General features: G+C 28.4%; 2 protein-coding genes across 3 annotated transcripts; both read left to right on the top strand.

The window, feature by feature from the left end:
* The first annotated feature begins 8,236 nt into the window (after nt 1–8,236).
* Nucleotides 8,237–17,602, top strand: LOC132941345 (activated CDC42 kinase 1). 2 transcript variants are annotated; one of them, XM_061009361.1, is made up of 12 exons: nt 8,237–8,690; nt 12,419–12,540; nt 12,632–12,894; nt 12,963–13,154; nt 13,338–13,560; nt 13,641–13,943; nt 14,014–14,252; nt 14,329–14,876; nt 14,944–15,436; nt 15,500–15,644; nt 16,107–16,243; nt 16,329–17,602. In XM_061009361.1, exons 2-12 carry the CDS (start codon nt 12,439–12,441, stop codon nt 16,423–16,425), a joined length of 2,742 nt encoding a protein of 913 aa, XP_060865344.1. In that variant the 5' UTR covers nt 8,237–8,690; nt 12,419–12,438; the 3' UTR covers nt 16,426–17,602. The 2 variants fall into 2 exon arrangements, with proteins under 2 accessions (XP_060865344.1, XP_060865343.1); XM_061009360.1 differs by having other exon boundaries at nt 8,238–8,690; nt 14,944–15,644.
* A 3,376-nt stretch (nt 17,603–20,978) lies between these two features.
* LOC132941657 (probable transaldolase) lies at nt 20,979–25,709 on the top strand. The gene is made up of 8 exons (XM_061009801.1): nt 20,979–21,245; nt 22,350–22,473; nt 23,607–23,714; nt 23,786–23,917; nt 24,002–24,127; nt 24,848–24,984; nt 25,047–25,157; nt 25,218–25,709. The coding sequence occupies exons 1-8, from the start codon at nt 21,152–21,154 to the stop codon at nt 25,385–25,387; spliced, it is 1,002 nt and encodes a 333-aa protein (XP_060865784.1). The 5' UTR covers nt 20,979–21,151; the 3' UTR covers nt 25,388–25,709.
* Nucleotides 25,710–26,061: the final 352 nt, after the last annotated feature.

Raw genomic sequence — 26,061 nt, forward strand, 5'->3', positions numbered from 1 at the left:
AACCGAACCGGTAACAGAGACCGTGGCTAAACCTAAGCACAGGTCGGTATGAAAGAGGACAAAGTGTTTTGTCAGACGCTTATTTTGTTGCGCCTAAGACTCGCAGCTATTAGACCTATTACGATTTACGGTCCTGTTATATACGTAATACGTGAATAGTATTTTTTAAATTTAAATACGTTATGTGATTGATCGTAGCTTTGTAAGGCGCGCCAAGTCAAAATAATGGTACTCATCTCTGTATGTTTTGTAGTCTACAATCAGCTTACTACGGTCTTAATATTTCGTGTTCATATCGCAGCCTGATTTTTTTAGCAAACATTTTAAACATACTGTCATACTGACTTAAAATTCTCCAATATATTCCGTAATATCTATATCAACATTTATTATTTTCTATAACTCCAGCAATGTAAAAAGTAGAAATGAAATTTGATTGTTAAGGATGTCTGCCAATTTTGGAAAATGGTAAATTGTTGTTTAATTAAGGGAATCGGTGGTGGACAGTTTTTAAGAAGTTCGAATTAGGCAATTTTTAAATTGCATGCATGCGGATCTTGTAAATGTGTGCATGGTAAGTGATCATTAGTATGTTTACTGTGTGTAAAGAGATAGTGGAGCGTTCCTCCACGCGCATGCACAAGTCGGCGGCTCGATGTTGAGAGTGCGAACTGTAAACAATACATACTCATTTGTATGTATTTTGTTCCATTTTACCGATCGACCTGATATTTTTTCAGAAAACTGATCTGTTTTCGTTATAATGTCTACTTGAGATGGGTCAATCCACATTTCAAGATTTCTGATTTAAATTCCAAATAATCAACGTTTGAATTCAAAATTTCAAAATATTCAAAGTTAATTTATAGTTGTTTGGGGGTAGGGGGCACTGATCGATCTCAAGTAGACATAATAACTAATTCAAATAAGTTATAAAAAATATTATCATACATCGCATTACTATAGGTTGACCATTATAATCGAATAAAGATTAGTATGTTTTGGCTAAAATAACAGTCCGCCACAGATAAAGAAAATTTATTGTGATTTATAGTATTTTTTTTTTGTTAATCTACCTCAAAAGATCGTTTTTTGAAAATGTTGCTGTGGGAAATTTAAATGAATCGGTAGTTTGTAGTAGTTCAAACTTTCAAAGTCTGAACCATACTTAATTAACAATAATATATTATATTGTATTAAAGATGTGAGCTCAGTAAGCTTTACGGGTAAGCGTAAATTACGTACATTTTACCAAGATATTTTTTTACCGGGTAAATTTTTTTACTGTTCATAAAATCGAGTGACCAGTGACACCTCATTTTTAATGTTTTTACTAGTATTTAACTAACTTTTATTTAGGTAGTCAAAGTAGCCTATACGACTATAATTAATGTATAGACACTGTATTTTAGTGTATAGTCGTATAATAATTAATAGCCGTACACGAATAGTAAAGATAGGTTGGAAGATAGTAATTATAGAAAAAAATATTCATTCTACATCTACACACTTCATAAAAAGGTTTTGAGAAGGTATGAAAAAATTGGGCACGTAATCTTTATTTGAAAATTGAATAAAAATTACAATTACAACATTTTTTATACAAATTTTACGTAAATCTCTAAATTTGTATCTATTTCAGATTTACAATTTGCTTTTTTACCAAGTAAAGTTATATTCATACAACAAAGATATTAAATTATCTAATAGGTATAATTAAAACTGTAATTGTCGTCTAATAGTGTGAAGGCTTATTAGTTATTACTAATTAGTAATTTTTAACAAAGGGGCTAGTGGCTACACTTAATTTTTGCTTATATGTTTACAGCATAGACATTATTTACATATATTTTATAGACAGGGTGTACACTGTACAGGGTAAAGGGTTTACAGTTTACACGTTTACAGGGTAAAACTGCAAGAGTCTATAAAATATTTTTGCACTTTTGTAAAATTGTGATTACGACTGCAATAGTTACTGGTTAGGAAATTAAATATTACTAATCTAATAAGTGTTTTAAACTGTTTTCAGTTATATATAGACATTTTCAATTTTCAATTTTTTTTACTTTTTTATCTATAACATTTATGTCGTGGAATCGAAATGCTTGAAAATGTAATACAAAATTCCTCATAACTCATAAGCTATTATATAATGGCAGTTAAAAAATATTAAAATCTAAAAATGTATACTCACGATTTTTTTTATAAGTATTTAAAGTTCGAATTTAGACAATATTTATTAAAATCTTGAAAATGTTCAAATTATGTTGTAGTTCAAAAATTAAAAAATGTTCAATTCTTATAGATAAGGAAAAAACATTTAAAACACGGATTCTCATAAATAATTCATACTGTCACCAAAAATATAATATATATATATATATATAAACACAGTTCTAAACAGGCATTTTAAGTTCAAATTTGGATGAAATTACAAAATTAAATATTTTATTAAAATTAAGAATAAGTAAAGATTTTTGTTATTTTATTGTAATTTAAAAATATTATAGGCTGACAGACCATCTTCGCTCAGAATAGTTTATCATTACATACAATGATTATTGAATTCAAATTAAATTTTAACACATCCATTACCGTGACCAGTGGCGTAATTACGGGGGTGCATGACGGTGCACTTGCACCCCCTGGTGTTATGTAGCAGGTGCAAAGATATGCTTTTGCACCTGTAGAAGCTGAACTTTATAACTATGAAAATACAATATCCTAGTAGGAAAATAAATTTAGTTGGTACTTTATTTTTCAAAAGCATAAGGAAAATCAAACAAAAAATTAAGAAAAAACGGGAATTTGTATGCAAAACCAGTTTTTGATAAAATTAATTTTGTTTTTTAGTGTAACTCTAAAAAAAATAATGATTATCAATGAAATTTTCACTGAATGTTTATTTTAGCAATTTCTATATGCACCGTAACATTTTCATAATATTGCAGCTCTTTTTGATTAAAAATTACGAGTTTTATTAGTTTTTTTTAAATTTGTCAATTCAAATTTTTTTGGCCGTTCAAAAATTTTAAAATATAATAAAATGTTTATCATAAGTTGTTATTGTTGGAAATTAAAAATAAATATGAGCATAAATCCACAATAATTTTTTATGAGTGTCTGAAGTTAAAATGTTAACAAATTTCATCAACATCACAAAAACTGATAAATTATTTCTAGTTAGAAATTCATAAAAACTTTCTATTTATATCTAAACTTAATATAAAATTCCCCAGCTTTCCTACATAAAAAAATTTACTGAAAGGTTAAATTATTTTTTTACGAACTTTTGACATTGGATATTCACTCGTAAATTAACAAACACTCATACAACGGTTTTCTTATTTTGTTGTTATTCAAAAACTAATAACCATAAAACTTAAAATTTTCAAAAAATTTATCAAAATCTCGAAAATTATCAGTAATTGTAATAAAACAAATATAAAACGTTCAATTTTTATAGCTAAGGGTTGAAAATTGAAAACAATGGTTCTCATTAATAGTTCATACTGTAACCAAAGAATCTAAAAACATATAAACAGTTATTTTTTACAGACATTTTAAATTCAAATTTGGTTTTATTAAAACCAAAAGTAATGATTTTAGTTATTTTGCTGTAATTCAAAAATATTATTTGTAGGTACATTGAAACTTCTTAAGTTTATTATTATATACAAATATTGAAATATACCTATAATAATATGCAAATAATATTAATTCAACTTACTGCGGCCACTGGATATAAAATCACCCCTAAACAAATTGTGCTTATGAAATTTTAATATTTTTAAAATGTCATTGTAATGATATAGTAGAAGTCTTGTATTAGATTTTCAAGCTTTTTTACCCAACAAATAAATTTTAATAGACATTCATAGAAAAAATAAACTAATAAAATTGGAAACTGAAAATGTCCGTAAACAGTTCAAACAAATCAAAATTATTTTATTTTATTTAATATTTAATCATGTATAGAAAATGTGAATATAAACAACCGGTGAAAATTTTACGTATATACGTTCATTTGTTTTAGAGTTACGCCAAAAACCAAAATCGATTTTTCAAAACACTTTTATGCTTGAAAATTCCCGTTTTTTGTGTATGTTTATGTTTATGTTGTTTTTTCGGCGCTTTTGAAAACTATTGGGAATTTAAAATTTTGATCTCTCGAATGCACCAAATAAGAGAATCGAACCAGTTATACTGCCTCATATGGTGATAACACAAAAATAAAAAAACCCACATCATTGTAAAATAAATACATTCATCGCTCCGCTCAGAATCTAAAATATATACCTAGTGCACCCGAGCAAAACGATTGGATTTAAATAAGACTTAATTCGTCTTTACGATGATTGGACAAATATAAGTTGTGCACCTGCTAAAATTTAATGGAATTACGCCAATGACCGTGACTCTGTTAACACCTATATTATAATGTACACCAAAGCGTAACTAACTTGTTCGCTTTTTATTTTTGACTATGGTTAGGTATATGAATAATTACAACAAATGTTTGGTTTGAAAGTAATTGAAACATTAAAATCTTAAATGCTTATAGTAAATAGTGTTTTATATAGGTAGAATGGAACTTTTCTACTTTACCGGACACCCTTTTTTTTGCGATTTTTTTTGGGGGACTTTGTCATATTTTTGACGAAAAAAATTATGGTGAAATCAGAATTTGGGGCTCGGACTTAGTTTCGAAGTTATCGGTGAATGAAGTTGGCTATTTTAAGTTCACTGTCCCTATCATAAAGATTGATGTTTTTGTTTTTGAAACTTGTGCTTTTATGGAGATTACGGTGCGAGGTTATCCACTTTATCAGGTAATTAAAAACGAAAATATCCCTCGATCTGCTATCCAAATCCACCTAAGTTAAATTAAAAATGTATATTTGTAAATTTTTCGCGGGATACTTGGCCAAACACATGTTTACCAAACACTGTCGGATCTACAATTTAGATCCGACAGCTGAGTTTTTCAAAAACGCCGGTAGACTGTACCATAAAGATAACGAAAATGTTATATTTAATGACGGCCGTGGCGGTGACGACGACGGCAACGACGAAGAATTGTAGAATTATAAGAATTGTACTTAGTTGATAGTGAATAAAAATTAAAATAGTTGAAAAAATTTGTTGTGCATAGGAAGTGTACAATCTGTTTTCATATAATCTGTGGCGTTACTGCGCATGCGCTGGGACTTATTCGCGTGTATGGGCAGTGATGCCTTGCTAGCGGCACTCGTCGCTACGCTCCTCGGCGCCGTCGCTCCGCTCCGCAAATCGAAAATATCCCTCGACTTGCTGTGCAACACCACCTTAAGTAGGTCACAGGGTAAGTTGTGTCGTAGTATGGGCAGTGATGCTTTGCTAGCATCAATCTTCATGATAGGGACAGTGAACTTAAAATAGCGAACTTCATTCGCCGATAACTTCGAAACTAAGTCCGAGCCCCAAATTCTGACTCCACCATCGTTTTCAGCGTACTTACCTACATATATTTCAATTACAAAAATCGCAAAAAAAAAGGTGTCCGGTAAAGTAGAAATATACCGGTAGAATATATGTTACGGTGGATGATGCGAACGTGGTAAATGTTGTAAATTTAGACATTCCCCAGTTTAGTCGGAGAATGATGTTCATTGTTTATTGGTTCAATACAGTTATGGCGGTGTAAACGATCAGTGATAACTGATAAGTATATAGGTACGTGATAATGCCGTCAAGGCTTCATTAGTTAAAAATATCATGACGAAAGTAGACGGACAAGCGAAAACCTGATTAGCAATAACGCCGATAACTCAAGTTATAATATGAAAGTTAGTACCTATTTACTATTTACTAATATATACTAGCGAGTTGAATACCTATGTGACAAGAGCGTTTTTTATAATTATTTGTAATTATTTGTGTTACTTTATCATGAACTAAATATAATAAAAGTTAAATTAAATTATAGCGTTGTAATTTTATTTAATTATAATATTAAAATATTATGAAGAACCAGAGTCCGGAATAAAATATTTAAAGCTGTAATCGAAAAAATAAGAGGTTAAGTGGATGTCGCTCTGCTGTACAATAGGTTAAAAGTGGGTCACTGTATAATGGATGGTATTAAATTTGAATTCAATGATATATAATATCATTGTACCTATACGAAAAACGATTCTGTGCGGAGATGGTTTGTCAGTGTGAATATTTTATATTATATTTATATTGTTATGACTTATTATAGGTACCTAAAATTATAAACTAATAGTATAAAATTACAACAAAATAACTAAAATCGTTAATCTTGGTTATTTAATATTTAATTTCGTCCAAATTTGAACATAAGATAACTATAAAAAAACAGTGTTTTTATATTTTTTTAAATTTTCAATTCTTAGCTATAGAAGTTGAACATTTTATACATTTTTAACTACAAAATAATTATTACATTTTAAATTTGATAAATTGTGTCAAAATTCGAACTTTAAATGCTTATAAAAAAAAATTGTTTTTATGTATTTTTAATATTTTTTGTCTGTCTTTGAAACAATACCTATATCAAGTGCCAACTATTCAATTTTGAAGCTTTTTCACCCAAGAAATAAAATTTTATTCACAATTAAGCTATGAAAATTGAACATTTTATACATTTTTAACTACAAAATAATTATAAAATTTTAAATTTCATACATTTTGTCAATATTTGAATTTTAAATGCTTATAAAAATAATTGTGCCTATGTATTTTTATAATAAAATTTTTAGTGACAATAATATAAGAAATGTAATGACCATGGACAATAATTATCTGTATACCTATTCTATATTTTGTTTCAATATTTTTTTTATATCACTTACTATTTCTTGCAAGTGGTGATTTAAACGAGAACGCAGAACAAAATATATTCTTACTCTCTTAGTAGACACTGAAATAAGTGAAAAGTTGCAACTTATAAACTTATTGAAATAGCCAATATGTATACCTTCGCAGTTGCACCTGTATGGCGTATCGCGTATGCAATCCCAAACAGTCCCCAAATTTGCATCTATAAGTAAAAATGATACAATTTTTTTTAAGGAGGATCAAAACAAAAAAAAATTTGGAACGAAAAATTGAAATTGGTCCGATATCGATAGGGTGAATTTTGAACGTTACAGGTGTCAGGACGATATCATTACAGCACCCAGATTTATAGTTTTAGGTTGTGTCAAAGAGAAATGGGTATACTTTTTTAAGGAGTACAATTCATGGTCAAATGCTACAAATCAGGTACAAAAAATTAAGTTGATCTGATAACTTGATGTATAGTATAAAATATAAATTATAACTTATGGGTAACGAGTGCCAGTACTGCCGTACTACTCCAGTATAGTGCTATTGTCAGTATTCACTACTCACCCAAATTAATTTATTTGAGCAGGTGTTTATGAATTTTTCTTTGTTTTAATTTTTAACCGCTGTTTTAAATGTAAGCGGAAATTATAATAATCGTGTTATCGCGTTATTTTTATCCACGGTAATAATAAATTATTTCAAATTTCAAGTTTCAGCCGTAGTTCTACTCTTGAACTCTGGTCTCTGAACTCTGAAGTAAATCGTTCGTATTGCTCCCCGATTACTATACTAACTAGGTACTCAACAAGTCAACTGCTGTTGTCTATTTATTTTATAGTTTATACGCGTATACGAAACGGTACGTCATCTATTCGTCTTTTACGCGATCGATTTCCTGTCGTTTATCAACATTGTACATCCGCAGTAGATACGCAGTCTGGACGAAATATACGTATAACGTATTCACTTATGTCGTATACGGTATACAGTATTTTATTCTGTGACAGTATACTCCGACACTCGTATAATAGTCGTATACTCGTATAGTAATACAATATATCATATTAACATCCCGACATCCAAAACTATTGTTTGAGCTAGTTCCAGGTAGTAAGTAGTATGTACCCATTACCATTTCCCAATTATCGCACGCATTTAGGCACTATTATTGTAGTATAGTCTATTATTATAGCAATATAGTAGTATCTTAAATCGTGATCCCATACCAGACACCGTCCAGTATAACACAGATTAAATGAAAATTTCATTTAATCCGTGCCCATACGGTATTATCTACCGTTTATCGATAGTGAATATCGAAATCGCTCGATTGTTGGTAGGTATCGGATGTACTGGATGTAGCAGTCGCCTGCAAGGCTGCAATCACCAACCCGTCGGCCGTCGCCACAAGCCCACAATACTATAGTTATTAGTTACTACAGCTGCTGCTACTGCTGCTCCTGGTGTCCATACTATAATTCCTATTGTATAAGTAATAACACTATTATTATTGTACATATCGCGTAAAGGAGTAACCGATACTAAAGTGCGCCGTGTAACTGTAATCTGTATCGGCAATAATATTTTAATTTTAATCAAGTTGTCCGTGGGCCGTGACGGACTCTAGTACTCATCCAATATCCACAACATAAAACAGTCGTTGTCAGAGTCCAGAGACCGTTTCGCAATAATACTACTGATTGAATATTGTTGTTATTAATTTTATATTTATATCTGTGAATAATCCTGTGGCGGCGCTCTTTTTCAAATGCTGTTAAATATGTTTGACACTTTGACTCATCAAACTCGTATTGTTACGATAATTCGATAGCTGTACAAAATATAAAAAACTGGTACGTATTTACTTTACTTAATAATAATATAAATATTATTATATCATGACGTTTAGTATTTCTTAATAATATTGGCGTGTACTTGTGATAATTTTTAATTTGTATATGTCAACTTTTGATTAGTTTTCAAATAGTTTATTACTTTATAAAAAGAATAATTTGTTCCTTCATTAGGCTCACTATGTAAAAGTGTTGAAATTAATTTACTTAACATAGCACAATTTACCTATACAGATAAAATAATACAGGTATTATACCTATTGCATAATCATTGTTAATAAATTACATATACCTATTGCAAAATCAAGTTACCTAGAATACGATTAAAAACCTATGTAGATAGGTATATAATGGACATTTATTAGTTTTATAATATCTAAATAAAAAATTATCCATTAAACCAACAACGAGATAAAACACTTTTTGGACACTTGAAAGGGTAAAGAAAATAGATATACAAATACATGGATAATTTGAATCGTATTAGGTATATTAATAATAATAATAAAATTATTATAATCTTTATTACGGATATACCTAATCCAATTTACATTATACAAGTATATAAAGTATATAACAATATGTATTAATTGAGTTGTAATTTCAAATATATTATTTAGCAACATAATAGTAAAAAAACTTACAATATAATTTTTAAAATGGAGTTGCCTATGAAGTATGTTGCATTGGAGGCATAAAAATCATAAAAAGTAACATTGCATTTTAGAAATGAGTTATTGAGTTTGAGTGCCATAATAAGGTTGCATATTTTAATTGAGAGTGCAGGTAATATGTACTATGGTAAAGTATAATAATTTAAGAGCATGTTCAAGTCTACTTAAAATCTTCAAAAACCCAGTTTTGCTAGAGCCTTATTAGTTACCTATATTTATATTATATTATTATTTATCAATTTATCATAGAACTACCTATATACAATTCAATATTTAAAATTATTGCATTAATCTTGTAGTGTAATACATAGCGCTACAGTTGTACCTTACAGTAGGTAGTGATTCTTCAAGTTAACTAATCATATCAATTTTGTAGAATGAGTCACATTAGGTATCATCATCCTAAATTTAACACATATCAAATTGAAAAATCAATTAATATCAATAAATATTAATTTTTTAGTGTTTTTTTAAAAGTATTCTGTGAATAGTTAGGGACATACATAGTAAAAAAACACATTCAAATAAGTGAATAAATTATAAAACTCTTTTATCCTGCCTTATGTATTTTGTACTGTGCCTACTTAAATTAAATTAATTTTCATGAGATGCATGTAAGTACTCTATATACATTTTCATATTGACATATTGCTTATTTAATAAACATTTCTTTGCATTATAAGTTATAACTACATTAATTAATTCTTACTCTTATAATATCTTGCTGATATTACTATTTCTTTTACATGGTTAGATTCTACGTATAGTGGCAAAAAGATTTAATATGTATTTTATAGGTTTATACTTGATTTTTATAGAATTTCTATTTATTACAATGTCATCTAAAATTAAAATTATTTTTATATTACTATCATATTACTTCTTTACATAGGTACTAATAGTTAATTATATGAATCTGTCATTTAATATCAAGGTCAAATATTTGATGTAACAATATACAAAACAATTAAGTTAGCTTTACTTTCAATCGCACTTTTTAATTAAAATAAGTGAAACTTATTTTAAGCTTTAGGTACAGCATACAGATATAATAATATGCACTATACTACCTACTATTACATTTTAACTATGTAGATTTTGTATAATATCTAATAAAAAAAATATTTTTTTAAATATATACATTTTATTTATTCATCTTTTAGTCATACCTAGGCTGCATATTTTGTTATTTATGGTATTGTATATTTTTTAATTTAAATAGGTAGTCTAAAACTCTAAACTCTAAATATAATATAAATTGTAGTAAGTAAAAGCTTATTATGGGTACATCTATTAATTTTAATTATTACCGGTTTCATGCAGTTATTGTGTTCATTATTAAATACTTACACTATAATAATATTAATACATATATTTAATAAATATATTTTTGTTTAATACTTAAATGATCAGTTATATGATACTACAACAGGTGGGTATTGAAAATGTTGTGAAGCTGACCATATGTCAATTTATCCAAAAATCCCCTTTTAAAAACATATAAATTACTTATATTAAATTTCAGTAAGGTACCTATTTGTTAGTATCTTAACATAATATTATCACCATTTTTTTTAATGTAATATTGACTACCTAAGTACTGAGTAAGGTATATTTTATTAAGGTTGTAGGTATAAGGTATCAATATCATGCAATATTATTAATTTGTATTATGTAGTTGTCATATCAACCATTATATTTTATGCATTGCAAAACTGTTGAGTTTTATTAGTGTCCCACTTAAACATTATATTTAACTATTCAAATTTAAATAATGTATGTAACTTTTCATATTGAAGTTGGTTTTAATATTTTGCAGTCACATTAATACCTAACAATTTATGGATATAATTTTTAAATTCTACATTTTATAATTATTTTGTACACATTACCATTTCAATCCTTTTAAATAAATACATTTTTATTTTTCTTAAATTTTCTTAATTTTATTTAGTAACAATTTTTTATAATAACAATACTCAACTGTTTCACAACGTTTATATTTCAATGCTTCACAGAAATAATTAAATTATTTAACATTATTGTATTAAAATAAATGTTTGTACATTTACTGTTTACTTAAATAACCAAACTATTTGGGTAGTTTAATATTTATATTTTGTACTAATAATTTCCAATTGTATACGGTATTTACTTTAAAACTAAGTTGTAACTTTTAATTAATTGGGTTCTATGACTACTTATAGGTTTTTACTTAAAATTTTTTATCTTATGAATGGGCAACACATCAACACTTGTAATTGCTTTCTAGTTAATGTTATATATACATGACAGTTTAGTATTCTAATTGGTTAAGATTCAGGAAAGTGCTAGATATGGTCCAGTTGCTATAATAGTGGTATGACAGGTTGCTAACAGTTATATACTTTTTGTATTGTTTTCTCCTTGTTAATGTTGCCATATTCTATTTTATTTAAGTCGCAACTAACATTTTTTAATAGTTTTCATGGAAAGAATTTTACCACTCATCCACGGTCAACCACCAGTTGTAACATCCTATTTCTTATTACTGGAATATCACACATTATGGTCAATACTCACAACATATGTTTAAAAGGAAAACACTTATTCAATGTTACAAAGCAAAATAAGTAACCAATATAATAATCAATTAGCAATAAATGATAAAAAAAAAAAAATCAAAAGTGAAAATAAAGAACATGTTTATTAATAATTGTTGTTAGTTGTTACCAAGCCAGGAAAATGATTTTAAAATAAAGTTTGTCATTCAATTAAGTAATTAATTTTATTATCAAAAGAATACTGTTTTTCTACTAAAAATGTTTATATAAGTTATTGAAGTTTGATTCTGTGACAATTGACTGTCTCGAAATACTTAATCAGGACGACGAGACACTATATGCAAAACCTTTATAGTCCCGGCAAAATTACATATTATGGCACCCATACTCGTTGTTGGTTGTGTTTTCCACTTACACATGAATTAAGATTATTGATAGATTGTATTTACTTATCTTGTAAGTTGTTTTACAAATTTACTACATAGTTGATTTTTTTCTTCTCTTATCAAAGGATGCTAACTGTACATAAAAATGGCGCTAACCGATGATGTAGATGATAAAGAATGGCTTCAAAGCCTTTTGTTGGATGTTCAACTTGAACACTTCCTTAATCGAATCATTGACGAACTTCAAGTGAGTTTAAAAATATCAACAATTTTCTTAAAAAGTCATTGTTTTTTAAATAATAATGTAAGCATTAACTGTATTTTTAATATCTGTTTAGATAACCAGATTAACTCACTTTGAGTATGTTAAACCTGAAGATTTGGAAAATATTGGTATAAGTAAACCAGCAGCTCGAAGGTTGTTGGAAGCTGTAAAAAAACGTAAAGGTGCAGAGCGAAGATATAAGATTTTGTCAATTTTGGGTGGAACACAAGCCAACAAACATTCAACAGGAACACTAAAAAAAAATGCATCTTCTACTGAATCTGCTCAACCATCAGCTCTATCTCTTACTTGTTTAATCCTTGAAAAGGATATAAAGTAAATATTACTTAATCTTATTGTTTAATTATGAATTAATACATATTCATTTTTATGGTCATATTTAGGTTATCTGAAAAAATTGGTGATGGTTCTTTTGGAATCGTGAGCCGTGGAGAATGGACCACTTCAACTGGACGTGTGGTTCAAGTTGCTGTCAAGATGTTAAAACAAGACGTACCATCATTACCACAAATGTTTGAAGATTTTGTCAAAGAAGTTCAGGCTATGCACACTTTAGATCACGTGCATCTTATAAAGTACTTAATTGCAAATAATTTTGTTGTCAGTGAAAATTAATTTTTAATAATATTTAACACGTTGACCGCCGACGGCCATTTTTCAGTGTCATTACAAATTTGTATAATATATACTATTGTTTAAACATTACTTCTAATGTATGGTTTAATTTTGTAACATTATATCTAATTTTGTATCTTAAGGTTGTATGGAATTGTTTTAACTCAGCCAATGATGATGGTAACTGAACTTGCTGCTTTAGGTAGTCTTAGAGACTATTTAAGAAAACAATGTGGCCATATTATGATAACCGATTTGTGGGAGTATGCTCTACAAGTTGCTACTGGCATGGAGTATCTTGAGAAAAAAAGGTGTATACATAGGGATTTAGCATGTCGAAATATATTGCTTACTACACCTCAACAGGTACTCTTCTTATTTATTATTATGTATAACCATAGCTTATACTTTATTCATTATAATATTAAAAATTATTTATAACTTAGGTAAAAATTGGTGATTTTGGACTGATGCGATTATTGCCAATGGAAGAAGATTGTTATGTTATGACAGAACGACGCAGAGTGCCATTTCCCTGGTGTGCCCCAGAAAGTTTACGCACTAGACAATTTTCACATGCTTCTGATACATGGATGTATGGTGTGGTACTCTGGGAAATGTTCACTGGAGGTGAAGAACCTTGGGCAGGTCTTGATGCTTCTCAAGTACTATCCAAACTTGTTAGAGAACGTCAGCGTCTTGAGCAACCAGAAGCATGTCCAATAAACTTATACAGATTAATGCAACAGGTGAGTAACAATATTTTATCATTTCCTTAAATATTATTTAAATAAAATTGTTTAAATATTTTCCTTGTAGTGCTGGATCCTAGACCCAGGTGAACGTCCAAGTTTTAAAAGCATAAGAAATTATTTAAAAAGTAACTCTCCAAACATTGTCAAAGCTACATCAACTTTGGTATCCACTGAATTTTGTGACGACTCAAGTAAATTGGAAGTAGAAGTAGGTGATCGAATTATTGTAATTGATGGGCAACCTGATCATTTCTGGTGGAAAGGACAAAATTTGAGGACTTTTCAAATTGGAAACTTTGCTAGGTAAAAAAAAATTTACATTATTATCTTTGTAGCAACAGATTATCATAATTTAAATTAAATTGATACATTTATATAGGCGATCAGTTGATCCAATGAGACGGAAAGCATCAGACGATATCAGCAAACCCCTTCGAAATTCTTTCATTCATACTGGCCATCATGGTGATGCTAGTGGAAACAATTGGGGCTTTCATGATAAGATCGATCAAGTATATTTGAACAATCCTATGGAACCACCAGATTTATTAGGAGGTCGCCCGAGAGTTGTTGAAACTGGTCCTCCTATACTGCCAAGTCGGAAAAATACAAGTCCCAAAAAAAATTCAGACCTAGTTGAAAAAAATGTACGATCCAAAGCTGAAAAATCCAAAAACACTGTGCTTACATCTATACTTCCATCAAACAAACAATTCAACTACTCTAAGCTTACAGATGGTCGTAAAAGAAGTTTAAGACCAGCTCCTGGCAGACCTCCTGGTCCATTTCCTCAACTGCCTAATGGCGAACAAGTTTTAGTTGATTTGGATGGATGTACACCACCACCCATAAACCATAACACTAGTAATTCTTCATCCATCAACTCCAATTTATCTATTCTTGATCAACCAATTGATGTTGCAGAAAGTAAGTAATTAATTATATATATAAAATCAAAGCAGTTGTCTTATTATTTTAATGTTTTGTTTTTCAGCTAATAATTCTGAACCATTTAATTATAATCATACATATACAAATGTCAGTGGATTATTTTCTTCTGAACAACCTAGTGATCCATTTGATACTTCTATATTTGAGACCCCCAACGATGGGGTCCAAAAGTTTCCTTCTTATTCTGATACACAAATTTTACAATCCAATGAGCTTGTGTTGAATAATACACCCAAACTCGATATGAACTTTATTGCTGAACTTGAAAAAAGTCTAGGTAAAAAAGAAGCACAAGCCAATACTAATAACCAAATTGTGTTGGCACCTCCTAATGTGGCTCCAAAAAAATTAAACACTGAACTTTTAAATTCAGCTATTCCTCGACCTTCAAGTTCCATAAACAATCACACTAATGGTTCAAATACATCTAGTTATTATTCAACAACAGAACTTGATATGTCGTTATTTGTCTCTAAATACGATTCAGATCCAATATATGCGGCCAATCTGAATATAGCAGAAAATAAAGTCAAAGAGTTGTGTATTAGTGATATAACAACACATAAAAATATCAATAATACAGCTTCCAATTATTATAGAAATGATGTATATTCGAATGTCAAGACTGATAATTTAACTGTTGCCTCAAATTATAGTTCACCGTACTATAGTCCTCCTGTAGACCTATCAAGGTACTATAGTCAAACACCCAACATGTATCAGATTGTTCCAGAGCAAAATATGGTAAATAATAATGTAATGAGCATCTGTTTCCATCTTACAAATGTACAACATAATACATTTTCATTCACAGCAGTTAATATTACAGTCAATTGACTTATTAGTTATTAATAAGGTGATAATAAAATTTAATTATTATAATATTTTTTTCTGTATCTCATGAGAATTTTTTTTTTAAACAAGTTATGAGCATTTTCAAATTTTTATATTTTGTATACTTAAAACTTGCTTATAAATTAAAATATAAAATACAATTGATGAGAGAACACAGATAATATTCTTAGCGTAAAAATTTGATAATAGGTCAATTTACTACAATCTTAAAACCAACAACACAAAATAGATTTTGCTGGATGCAAATTTTTTATGTTGTGCATATTTTGTAAAACGGGGATAATAAATAAAGCATCATTTGTAAAAAAAAATAACTAACCAGCTGTTACTAATATTAAAACTTTTTTTTAGTCTGATTCTTCTGTATCTCAGCTTTGTAGTTATTTTAATAATACAGTGACCGAAGAAGAATGTTTAGATGCTTTGGAAGCTACATGTTGGAATTTTCAGGAGAGTGTAAAATATCTAAAAATTAATAATCTTTTAAGGTAAGTAAATCAATCATAAGATTGGTGGCACACATTGAATAACTGTAATGAACAAATGTTATTGATTTATATTATATTATTTTAGATTAGGAATGGCATCCAGGGAAGCTTGTGTTACTGCTCTGAACAACTGTAATTGGAATGTTGAAGAAGCTGCTTCCACACTATGTGACGCTGTTTGAACCCACCACTTATAGAAAGAATAGGTTTCTCCACTAGTGTCAGGGAACACATTTTTATTTTTCCCTAAGGGAAATGTTTACGATTGAATTATACAATTTGTAAACTATAGTCTATATATTTTAAAATTAAGTATACCTGTGATAAAATTTCCATATTAGGTAGTTAGCCATCAAAAAAGTATAATTTAAATTAACACCAAAGTAATAATATCTTTTTTAATAAATGTATAAAAATCAAAATGTTCAACATCACAGAAACTAAATATTTTTTATTTTTATTTATTCTATATTATTTTGTCTGTTAAATTCTTAAATAAGTTTGTCTACGTATTTAAAAAAAAACATTTAATCTATAAACTCACTAGTATGTTAATAATTAATTTAATTTAAGACCTGTGTATAAGGAAAGCTTCAATTAAATCGAACAAATATGAATTGTATAAATATTGTTAATCATCACAAATAACTATTTATTGGATTTTCTTAAAAAAGTATCGATCAAAATGTTCTGTCTATGTATGTTCAAATTTGTTCCTCAATCCAGTATTTCATTTCATGCATAGATAGTTGTATTCAAATTAATTAGTCTGTTAAATATAAAAATATTTCAACTTGTCTAAGAGAACAATTTTTATTGTGTATAACTATTATAGAACAAATTTATTAAACCACCAAATCCTTAAAACACTTGAAAATTGCATGTAAAATCTAGTGGAGTCGACAGTTAAATTACTGTATACATTATTGCTACATAGAATAAGTATTTATATACTATTTACCTTATTTTGTTCAGATTACCAGCGTGTTCTTTTTTTATTTTCTTATTTTAATTTTATTAGTGTAATATTTAATTTGGAATAGCAACATTTTATTTGTAAGTTGTAATGTTTTAATTTAATGTATTGTTTACACCTAGTTACAAATCTACTCTAATCATTTTTTTTAGTAAGTTGTTGGCTTTTACTATTATACATTTAATGATCAAAGTATTTTGTATTGTTATTAATATTGACAACAATGTTTGTGATTTCACTGTCCTTTCAATTTTAACAGACAGTATTATTTACCCGAATTTATCTTTTAATTTTATTACTATGATTTGTTTATGTCCAAGTATCAGCATTATAAATTATGTTAAATCTACTGAAATATATAATATTGAAATTACAAAACAAAATTGTTATAATCTATTCGATTGTTTGTAATTTGTCAAAGACATTTACGCCATATATTAATTTGTGATTGTATAATACAGATTGTAGCTTTTTGTCGGTGACAATGGTTTTATTGGGGATGGCCGATTTCTACAAACAAAAGTCTGATTGTTATTTATTATTCTATAAGATTTTAGTTTATTTATTATAATGATGTGTGAGCATATCATTACATAAGTAAAAGAAATTGGCACGTACTTACAACCGTAGAGCACTAGAGTGTAAGGCTTGCAGCTTTCTTGATTCCCGGAAAAAAAATCCCCCGATTTTAAACCCCAGAAAAAAATCCCCGACCCTAGGAAAAAAAATCCACAGACTTTAATATTACTCATAACCACATGCAACATGAACAAATATTTTTTAAACGTTAATTAGTATCTATAATTACCATTTACCACATTATTAATATTTAATTACAAATACGTATATTATATTATATTATTAAAAAAATTATACATTATAAATAATATTTTGTTTTAATATTATGTTAACTTAACAACTTCACAAATATATCATATAAAAATATTTCGAATGATCGATACATCAAATAATAAAGTTAAAAACATAGTATTCAAAAATATTATATAAAATATAGGTAATAATAATAATAATTATCAAACAATAATTTATTGAATAGGCACGAGGCATATTACACATAATATATTATCGTAATTTAGAACAAAATATTATTTATAACATATAATTTTTTTAATAACATAATATAATATACGTATTTGTAATTAAATATTAATAATTTGGTAAATGGTAATTATAGATACTAATATTAACGTTTAAAAAATATTTGTTCATGTTGCATAATATGGTTATGACTTTATGAGTAATATTGTAGTCTGGGGATTTTTTTTCCGATTACCGGCTTTCTTATATGCCGCCAGAGAAAAGGAATGGTCAAAAAAAGTATTTGCCGCCGGAGACAAATTTAGTTGCAAAAACTTGATAAAACCATTAAAACCGACTACCACTCTGGTCAGCATATACGTGTCGTCTCTTTAAATCAGTGCGTGTGCACCAGCCACCTAAGTGACAAGCTATAATCAGTGCGTTCAATATTTCGATTTGTGTATTTGAAGTATTACTTATTCGTGTTACCTAAAACTGCTACAGCATAACCCACAGACCGCTGCAAGTCAGGTAAGACATTTAATATAATATTTTATATTGATTGTAGATATTACATTATATGTGCATTTTGCATAAAATTTTATTGTAAGGTGTGTTTGATCAAATTCTCGTATACACGATCTCGAGAGCCCTCCGAACACCTGGAGGATGGTAATAGCGTGATTTTAGTACTTGCATCTGGTATTATTCTCCAGCACTTAGAAGTGTAAAAAATCATACATATACCTAATTTTAACATTCGATTTTAATATAACTCGACCATAGGCGCAAATTTATTAAATTTTTCGGGGGGACTCAAGCCCCCCTCTCCATAGCCATATTGCTTAGTACCACAGAATATAAAAATTAGTACTAATTACTAGATTTGGAACTGGGGGGACTTGACCGACATTTGGGGGGGATTAAGCCCCCCCCTATTTGCGTCAATGAACTCGACAGGAATCGTTTTTATATTTACTCTAGTTTTACGCTTATGAGTTATGACTAATATTTTTTGAGAGTATAAAAATAAAATAAGAACATAAATTATAATGTTATCACATTATGTACATATTTTTTACAACATTTTTATTTTAATATGTATATTTTTGTTTTTTAAATTTCTGCTTGGACGATGTATTTTTGTGTCTGCATGGAAAAATGTTATTTGCTGTTTGTTTTTACAATTATTGGTTAATGCTTATTGCTTATTGTCTATTTTGAAAATATTATATTCGTCCCTTGTCTCGGGAAATTGTCTTGACTTGTCGACTCGTGAATTTGTTGATTATGCAATCTATGGTTATCTATATCATAGTTATAATAATATATTTTAATAAATATTATAAATTATATAATATATTATTATATTTTTTTTTTGCACAATGTGCCTGTAACGACTGTAACAAATAATTACACCTTGTAATTGTTAAAGTATTCAATCGCCAATAATATGTTTATTTCGTTGATAAGGTCATAAAAGATCAAAGATATCTTGTGTACGTACCTTAGACCTTAGACCTTGGTAAGTAGGTACTAACTAGTAACTACTAATAAAATGTCTGGACTAATTATTTTCAAGCGATTAGGAGAGATTGCCCAGTGTAGCTGAACGATAACGATTGAACGAACTCGTTTTTACTTATTTCATCTTCATCATCATCTCAATTTACTTAAAATCCACTGAGGCACTGAACTATATAGTATAATATATATTATATATACTATACTTAATACTTTATACAGTTTCAAGTTTGTAGTAGGCAGACAGACAGTACCTAGTCAGTAAGTAGACCCATGATATAATGAGCTGATTTGGTGGTCGGCGGGTGAAGAGGATGCGTATCACGATGTGTGCATCATACCTATAATAGTTATAGTTAATTATATCATAGGTAGATCTACAAACTAATGGACAGCGCTTAGAGAGAGAAAGGGGTACGACTAGAGAAATTCGTTAGACTAAACCGCTGCGAAAAACAATGCACCGGCATGTTTGGACCCATTTACATGGTCCGTTATCCCGATGCGGGATAATGTATAAACCGGTCTAGTTTAGTGAATTTCTAGAGAGTGAGCGAGAAAATGTACAAAGTAGTAAAATGTATAAAGTTCCTTAGGCGGGCTCCTTCACTAGTTAATGTTCTTTCTTTCTCGGTTATATGATCGCCTAAATAGCATCGATGGCAAGACGGAGTGGAATGCACTGTTCATTACTTCGTTTATAGCTTAGAATGCTTAGATCATATACAGATATACTATATTATAGTATATTAATTATTAATTATTAATATGATCTAAGGTTTATAATAGCCTATACTCTATATAGAAATTCGCTAGACTAAACAGGTTTAAAATTATCCCACATTATCCCGTACCGGGATAATGAACCATGTAAATGATATGGTCCAAACATCCCGGTGCATTATTTTTCACACCGGTATAATCTAGCGAATTTCTACTATAGGTCTACTACCTATGGTATTTATTTATTTTTTTATAGTTGCATAGAACAATATAGGTATAGTGGTAGTGTGGTACATAGTTATATTGGGTACACAGTTCAGTGTCTCAAGCACCAATCACCTTGCTAGTTGCTGGTCGCGATCTATGGCCAACCTGTAAACACTCGGCCGGTCGATTGGCAGTAGTGCCGCGGTAGAGTTCACTTGGAGGTTAATATGATATTGATAATATGTTGAATGTTCTTTACCATTATCTTTATAGTTAATTCTACATAGTAATAGGTAGTAGTACATTTCTACAAGTTGGTAGTTACTAGTTACTACTTACTGGTTGTCGTCGGTAGTTGGTTGATGATAAACCGTCTTTTACTTAATTTAGTATCCACCGAATTTTGAATTGTCACCACTACAATATATTTTATTAAAATGACAGAACCATCGCCTAAGAAGTCAAAAATGTCGTCGCTGGGTCAGCTCAAGAACTTTACCGTTGTCGTGGCTGACACGGGAGATTTTGAAAGTACGTATCTTATTACTTAACCGGTATAATACAACAGATCACCTATAATATATGTCTATAATTGTTATAGTGTTATACATTATACACTTATACCCAAGTAATTACTATTATAACTTTCAACTCGCCTACTATTATTAAGATACCTAGGCACCTACAGAATTTTGCCACTTGTTGGGTGCTGATAATTTAATATTTTTTATTTTTATACCACTTAATTTGACTTTTAATCGATTTGTATCACTATTATTTTAAAATTTGTTTCTAAAAGTATTTAAAATATATAAAGTGACTTAATTTATTTCATCTGCTGTAGTCACCTAATTTGTGTAGTGCCTTTCACTTTCAAGCCCCCTAGTTGTATAATGTGGATAGTTTATCTCTTACAACACTTTATAAAAAAGTAAAAGTAAGCTTATGCAGGTAGAGGTGCTGCTGTATCTGTTGTAAAATGTTTTAAACATTTTATAATTCACAGTAAACTGTTGGTAGATACCTATATACAACAAAATATCTACTACTTACCCTAGTAGTTCTAGGAGATTTAGTTGTAACTTTAAAAACCACGGTTATCCATAATAATTGTATTTGTTATTTTAATTTTAAAATATAACCTATGGAAGTTATATTTCTTTATCTCATTAAGATTAAATGCCCTTGAACTTTGTACCATTTATTGAATATTATATTGTGTAGCCGTGTGGGTAAAATAAGATTGTTAAATATAATATAAATTGTTTGGTTTAAATATTGTTAAATTAATTGTAATTAATTAAGCTAAAATATATTCTTTGAATATAAAATAGCATACAAAATTATATGACATAAATTAGATAAATATGCTGATATTGAAAGACTCCAATTTAATTAATATAACCTAGGTATAAGATTAGGAAAAATAATAATATTTAATTTTGGAAATGTCAAAATAATAAAAATAATTTTATATAGGTACTTATTAATTAGGTATTTTCTTTAATAATTTGTCAGTTTTCTAGATTATATTTATTACCTAGTATGTTTTATAACTTGTATTATTAGTGAGTAACAATTTTAAAAGTTACCTAATTATTTCATTTTAAATAATTTATTCAAAATTTTTTCTAGCCATGAAAAAGTATAAACCTACTGATGCTACTACAAACCCAAGTCTTATCCTAGCTGCAGCTAAAATGCCTCAGTACAAAGATTTGATATCAAAAGCTCTGAAATTAGCGGTCGCAAATGGAAAGTTAGTATGAACTCTACATTTATCAGTATTTTTTGTAGATTCAATAAACAATTTAAACTGAACTATAACATATTCAATCACTTAATAAAATTTGAAAACAAGTTAAGCAATCTTAAGTTTAATATAAAATAAACATGCACATGAAATTCATCACATGAAAATAACCTAAAGTTAACTTAAAAACAAAAGGCATACTTGTAATGTTATGGGAATTGGAAGTGCTGATTTTCTGTCTTTATTTAACACACTTGCAACATAAACATTTTAATGTGTTCTTTTCCAACATACCAATTGATCTTGTGAAATGATAAGAACTCTGAAAACAGATATCTTGAATTTCTCGCAAACTATTTTGAGATAGAATATTCCGCTTTTTTGATTATAACTTTTTCAAAAATTGAAGTGTAAAAAGTTTTTTATTTGTAGAATTTAAAAATTAAAAGTACGGTGAAATCAATCTCTATTAATCTTAACGACAAATTCAATTATTTTTCATAATTCTTATCTCTTTTCTAGATCAATTATTATGTGAGAAATACATCAGGTCTAAATTCTTCTTTATATATTATGCATATTATTGTGTTTAGTTAAAAAAAGACGGAATATCACCTCTTCAAATTCATCCCCTTAAGTATTTATAACATTCTATAATCGAAATGGTGAAGGACGTTTTAGTACATTTTGTTGGGAATTATTATTTCTGGCTATATTGATAAAAACTATGCAAATAACTTTGTTTAAAAAACATCTCATGTTAGGTTTGCTATGGATACAAACAATGTGTATTATAATAGTATGACTCATGTGATTACAAACCTAGTATCATAGATTATAAATACTATAGATTGCTCACTGGCCGGTTTTTCGGTGTCACAAAATATTGACCGCACACAATAACACGGCCACCTGATTTAGTAAGGTCGGGTACGTTGTAATCACTAGTAGCATTTCGCCTCGCCATCTACCAGGAATAAATATTTTGTGCCACCAAAAAACCGCCAGTGAGCAATCTATAGTATTCATAATCAATGCTAGTCTATTTAATATATATAATACTATTATAGGTACTTACTCAATGGCTAAATTTATTTATTTATAAATCTATGTTTTAAAATGTTTTGTACTGATCACAGGACAATTGAAGAACAGACCGAAGAAGCCATGGATAATCTTGTTGTGTTGTTTGGTACTGAGATTCTATCTCTAATTCCAGGACGAGTGTCCACTGAAGTTGATGCTAGGTATGTTTTAAAATACAATATGACTAATAATTTATTATATTATTTAAATTATAACTTATTATTTATTTAAGATTGTCTTTTGACAAAGAAGCAAGTATTGCTAAAGCTATCAAATACATTGAAATGTACGAAAAGGCTGGAATTGCCAAAGAACGTATATTAATTAAATTAGCTTCCACGTGGGAAGGTATTCAAGCAGCCAAGTCAGTATTATAAACTATTTCTCTAATTATTTACAATTATCAATGTAAATTAATGTTTATATATTTATTTAAAATATTTTTCAGAGTTTTGGAACAAGAACATGGAATACATTGTAATTTAACTTTATTGTTTTCACTTTATCAAGCCATCGCTTGTGCTGAATCCGATGTCACTTTAATATCTCCTTTCGTTGGACGTATTTTGGATTGGTAAATTTAATTGATTAATTTTAATATTGAATTGTTTTCCTAGTTCCTTTTCCTTATAATATTATTCTTGAGATTATTCTTGTTTACTAGATACAATGTCAAATTGCAATCAATGACAAAAAATGTTATGAATCATATATATTGTGTTCCGTAAGGATGGGATTTCATTCCTAGTATAATAATATTATGCTCTCTGTATTAGTATTTTTGCCATTTGGAATTGGCTTGGCAATTTTTCATTTAGGTGAAATTTTTTTAATATTTATTAATCAACATAGTTGTATAATTATAGTTTTTTATTATTTTTATTATTCATTTTTGTGTATTTCATGTGATCAAAACTAAATTAAAATGTTCACATATTATTGCAACACTCTTCTCTCTCACAACATAATCCGACATATTATGGTAATGCATTTCGTTTTTCTTTCATTAACTAGTGCTGTGTGAACTAACTGTAATCACAGATTGGACTATGTAAAATTCTTAAAAGTATATTGTGCTTGCTTATTTCTAAGTTAAAAATAAATATGTAATAATATACTGTTTGCTTTCAAATTGTTTGAAAGTATTTTTCATCTGATGTGGACAATATTTTATGGAATTATAAACATAAATATTATATTATGTAAGATGTCAGTAGCTGCTGAACCTACTGCTTCTTACATAATTATAAATACCTATTATTGACAAATATTTAAGTAATCATTTAATATATAGGCATGTTGCAAACACTGACAAGAAAAGTTTCGAGCCTTTAAAGGATCCCGGTGTACAATCAGTAACTAATATTTACAATTATTTCAAAAAATTCAACTATAAAACTGTTGTGATGGGTGCATCATTCCGTAACATTGGTAATATTGGTACATTATGTGTTTTGAATTAATTTGTTTTAATTATGAATTTTTTGAATTAGGTGAAATCAAAGCATTGGCTGGATGTGATTTGTTAACAATTAGTCCTAAGCTACTTGAGGAATTAGAATTGTCTAATGAGCCACTCACGGAATATTTAACCGTGAAGAATGGTGAATATTTATTTAAATATAAAATTTTACATGAGCTGTGAATAATGAATTTGACTTTAGGTAAAGCATCAGATTTGAAAAAAATTGAAATTGATGAAGCTAAGTTTCGTTGGGAAATGAATGAAGACAAAATGGCCAATGATAAGTTGTCTGAAGGTATAAGGAATTTTGCTGCTGATTCTCGTAAACTTGAGAAAATTCTTACAGAGATGTTGAATAAAATCAATTAAAATATACACTGTTAGTGTAAAATTTTTATGTTATTGGGATCAAAATTTTATTAAGTGTGATGATTTATACTTTAAATTCAGTTAATATCATTACTTTTAAAATTATATGTATTGTTGAGAACAATTTAATTTAAAAAAAATGAATGAATTGTGTTTATTTTGTTATACCTACCGTTCAATTTTTATTTGTGATAATTGTTAATGACCCATTTTTAGTTCACAAATTACCTATAATATATTATTATATGTATTTAAAACGTTTTTAATAATATATATTTTATAAATTATTTTACAGTAACTTGAATAACAGATTTTGTTCTTACTTGGCACTTTTTTTATTTTATGAGGTTTTAAAGTTTTAGTTCAACATTGAAATTAATAATTGACAAATTTTTAAGTTTTATTGTGAATTGAACAGCTCGGCTTACTGTGGAGATAACTTAAAATAAGGGATGTTGGGGATGACCGTGTTATTATCAAACGGGCTAAAGACAGCGCGATAAGTACCGGATCGTACACCTATAATATTATGGTATATACAATAATATAGTATACTATTTTGAATTTGTTATGCCGGGTTTTTTACTACTGCACCGTTTGTGTTGTGTTTATAAATCTAATACATTGCCACGTTGTTAATGTACTATCAACATTGTGTCTCCTATGTATTATAC

Source organism: Metopolophium dirhodum, chromosome 3 (genome assembly GCF_019925205.1).
Source record: "Metopolophium dirhodum isolate CAU chromosome 3, ASM1992520v1, whole genome shotgun sequence".
In the NCBI taxonomy this organism is placed as follows: Eukaryota; Metazoa; Arthropoda; class Insecta; order Hemiptera; family Aphididae; genus Metopolophium; species Metopolophium dirhodum.

Excerpts from the sequence above, each read along its gene's own strand:
- LOC132941657 (XM_061009801.1), top strand. The coding sequence starts at position 21,152 with ATGACAGAACCATCGCCTAAGAAGTCAAAAATGTCGTCGCTGGGTCAG. Across the intron at positions 21,246-22,349 it reads TGACACGGGAGATTTTGAAA|CCATGAAAAAGTATAAACCT; the intron begins GTACGTATCTTA and ends AATTTTTTCTAG. Across the intron at positions 24,985-25,046 it reads TGCATCATTCCGTAACATTG|GTGAAATCAAAGCATTGGCT; the intron begins GTAATATTGGTA and ends TTTTTGAATTAG.
- LOC132941345 (XM_061009360.1), top strand. The coding sequence starts at position 12,439 with ATGGCGCTAACCGATGATGTAGATGATAAAGAATGGCTTCAAAGCCTT. Across the intron at positions 12,895-12,962 it reads ATCCTTGAAAAGGATATAAA|GTTATCTGAAAAAATTGGTG; the intron begins GTAAATATTACT and ends GGTCATATTTAG. Across the intron at positions 14,253-14,328 it reads CAAATTGGAAACTTTGCTAG|GCGATCAGTTGATCCAATGA; the intron begins GTAAAAAAAAAT and ends ACATTTATATAG.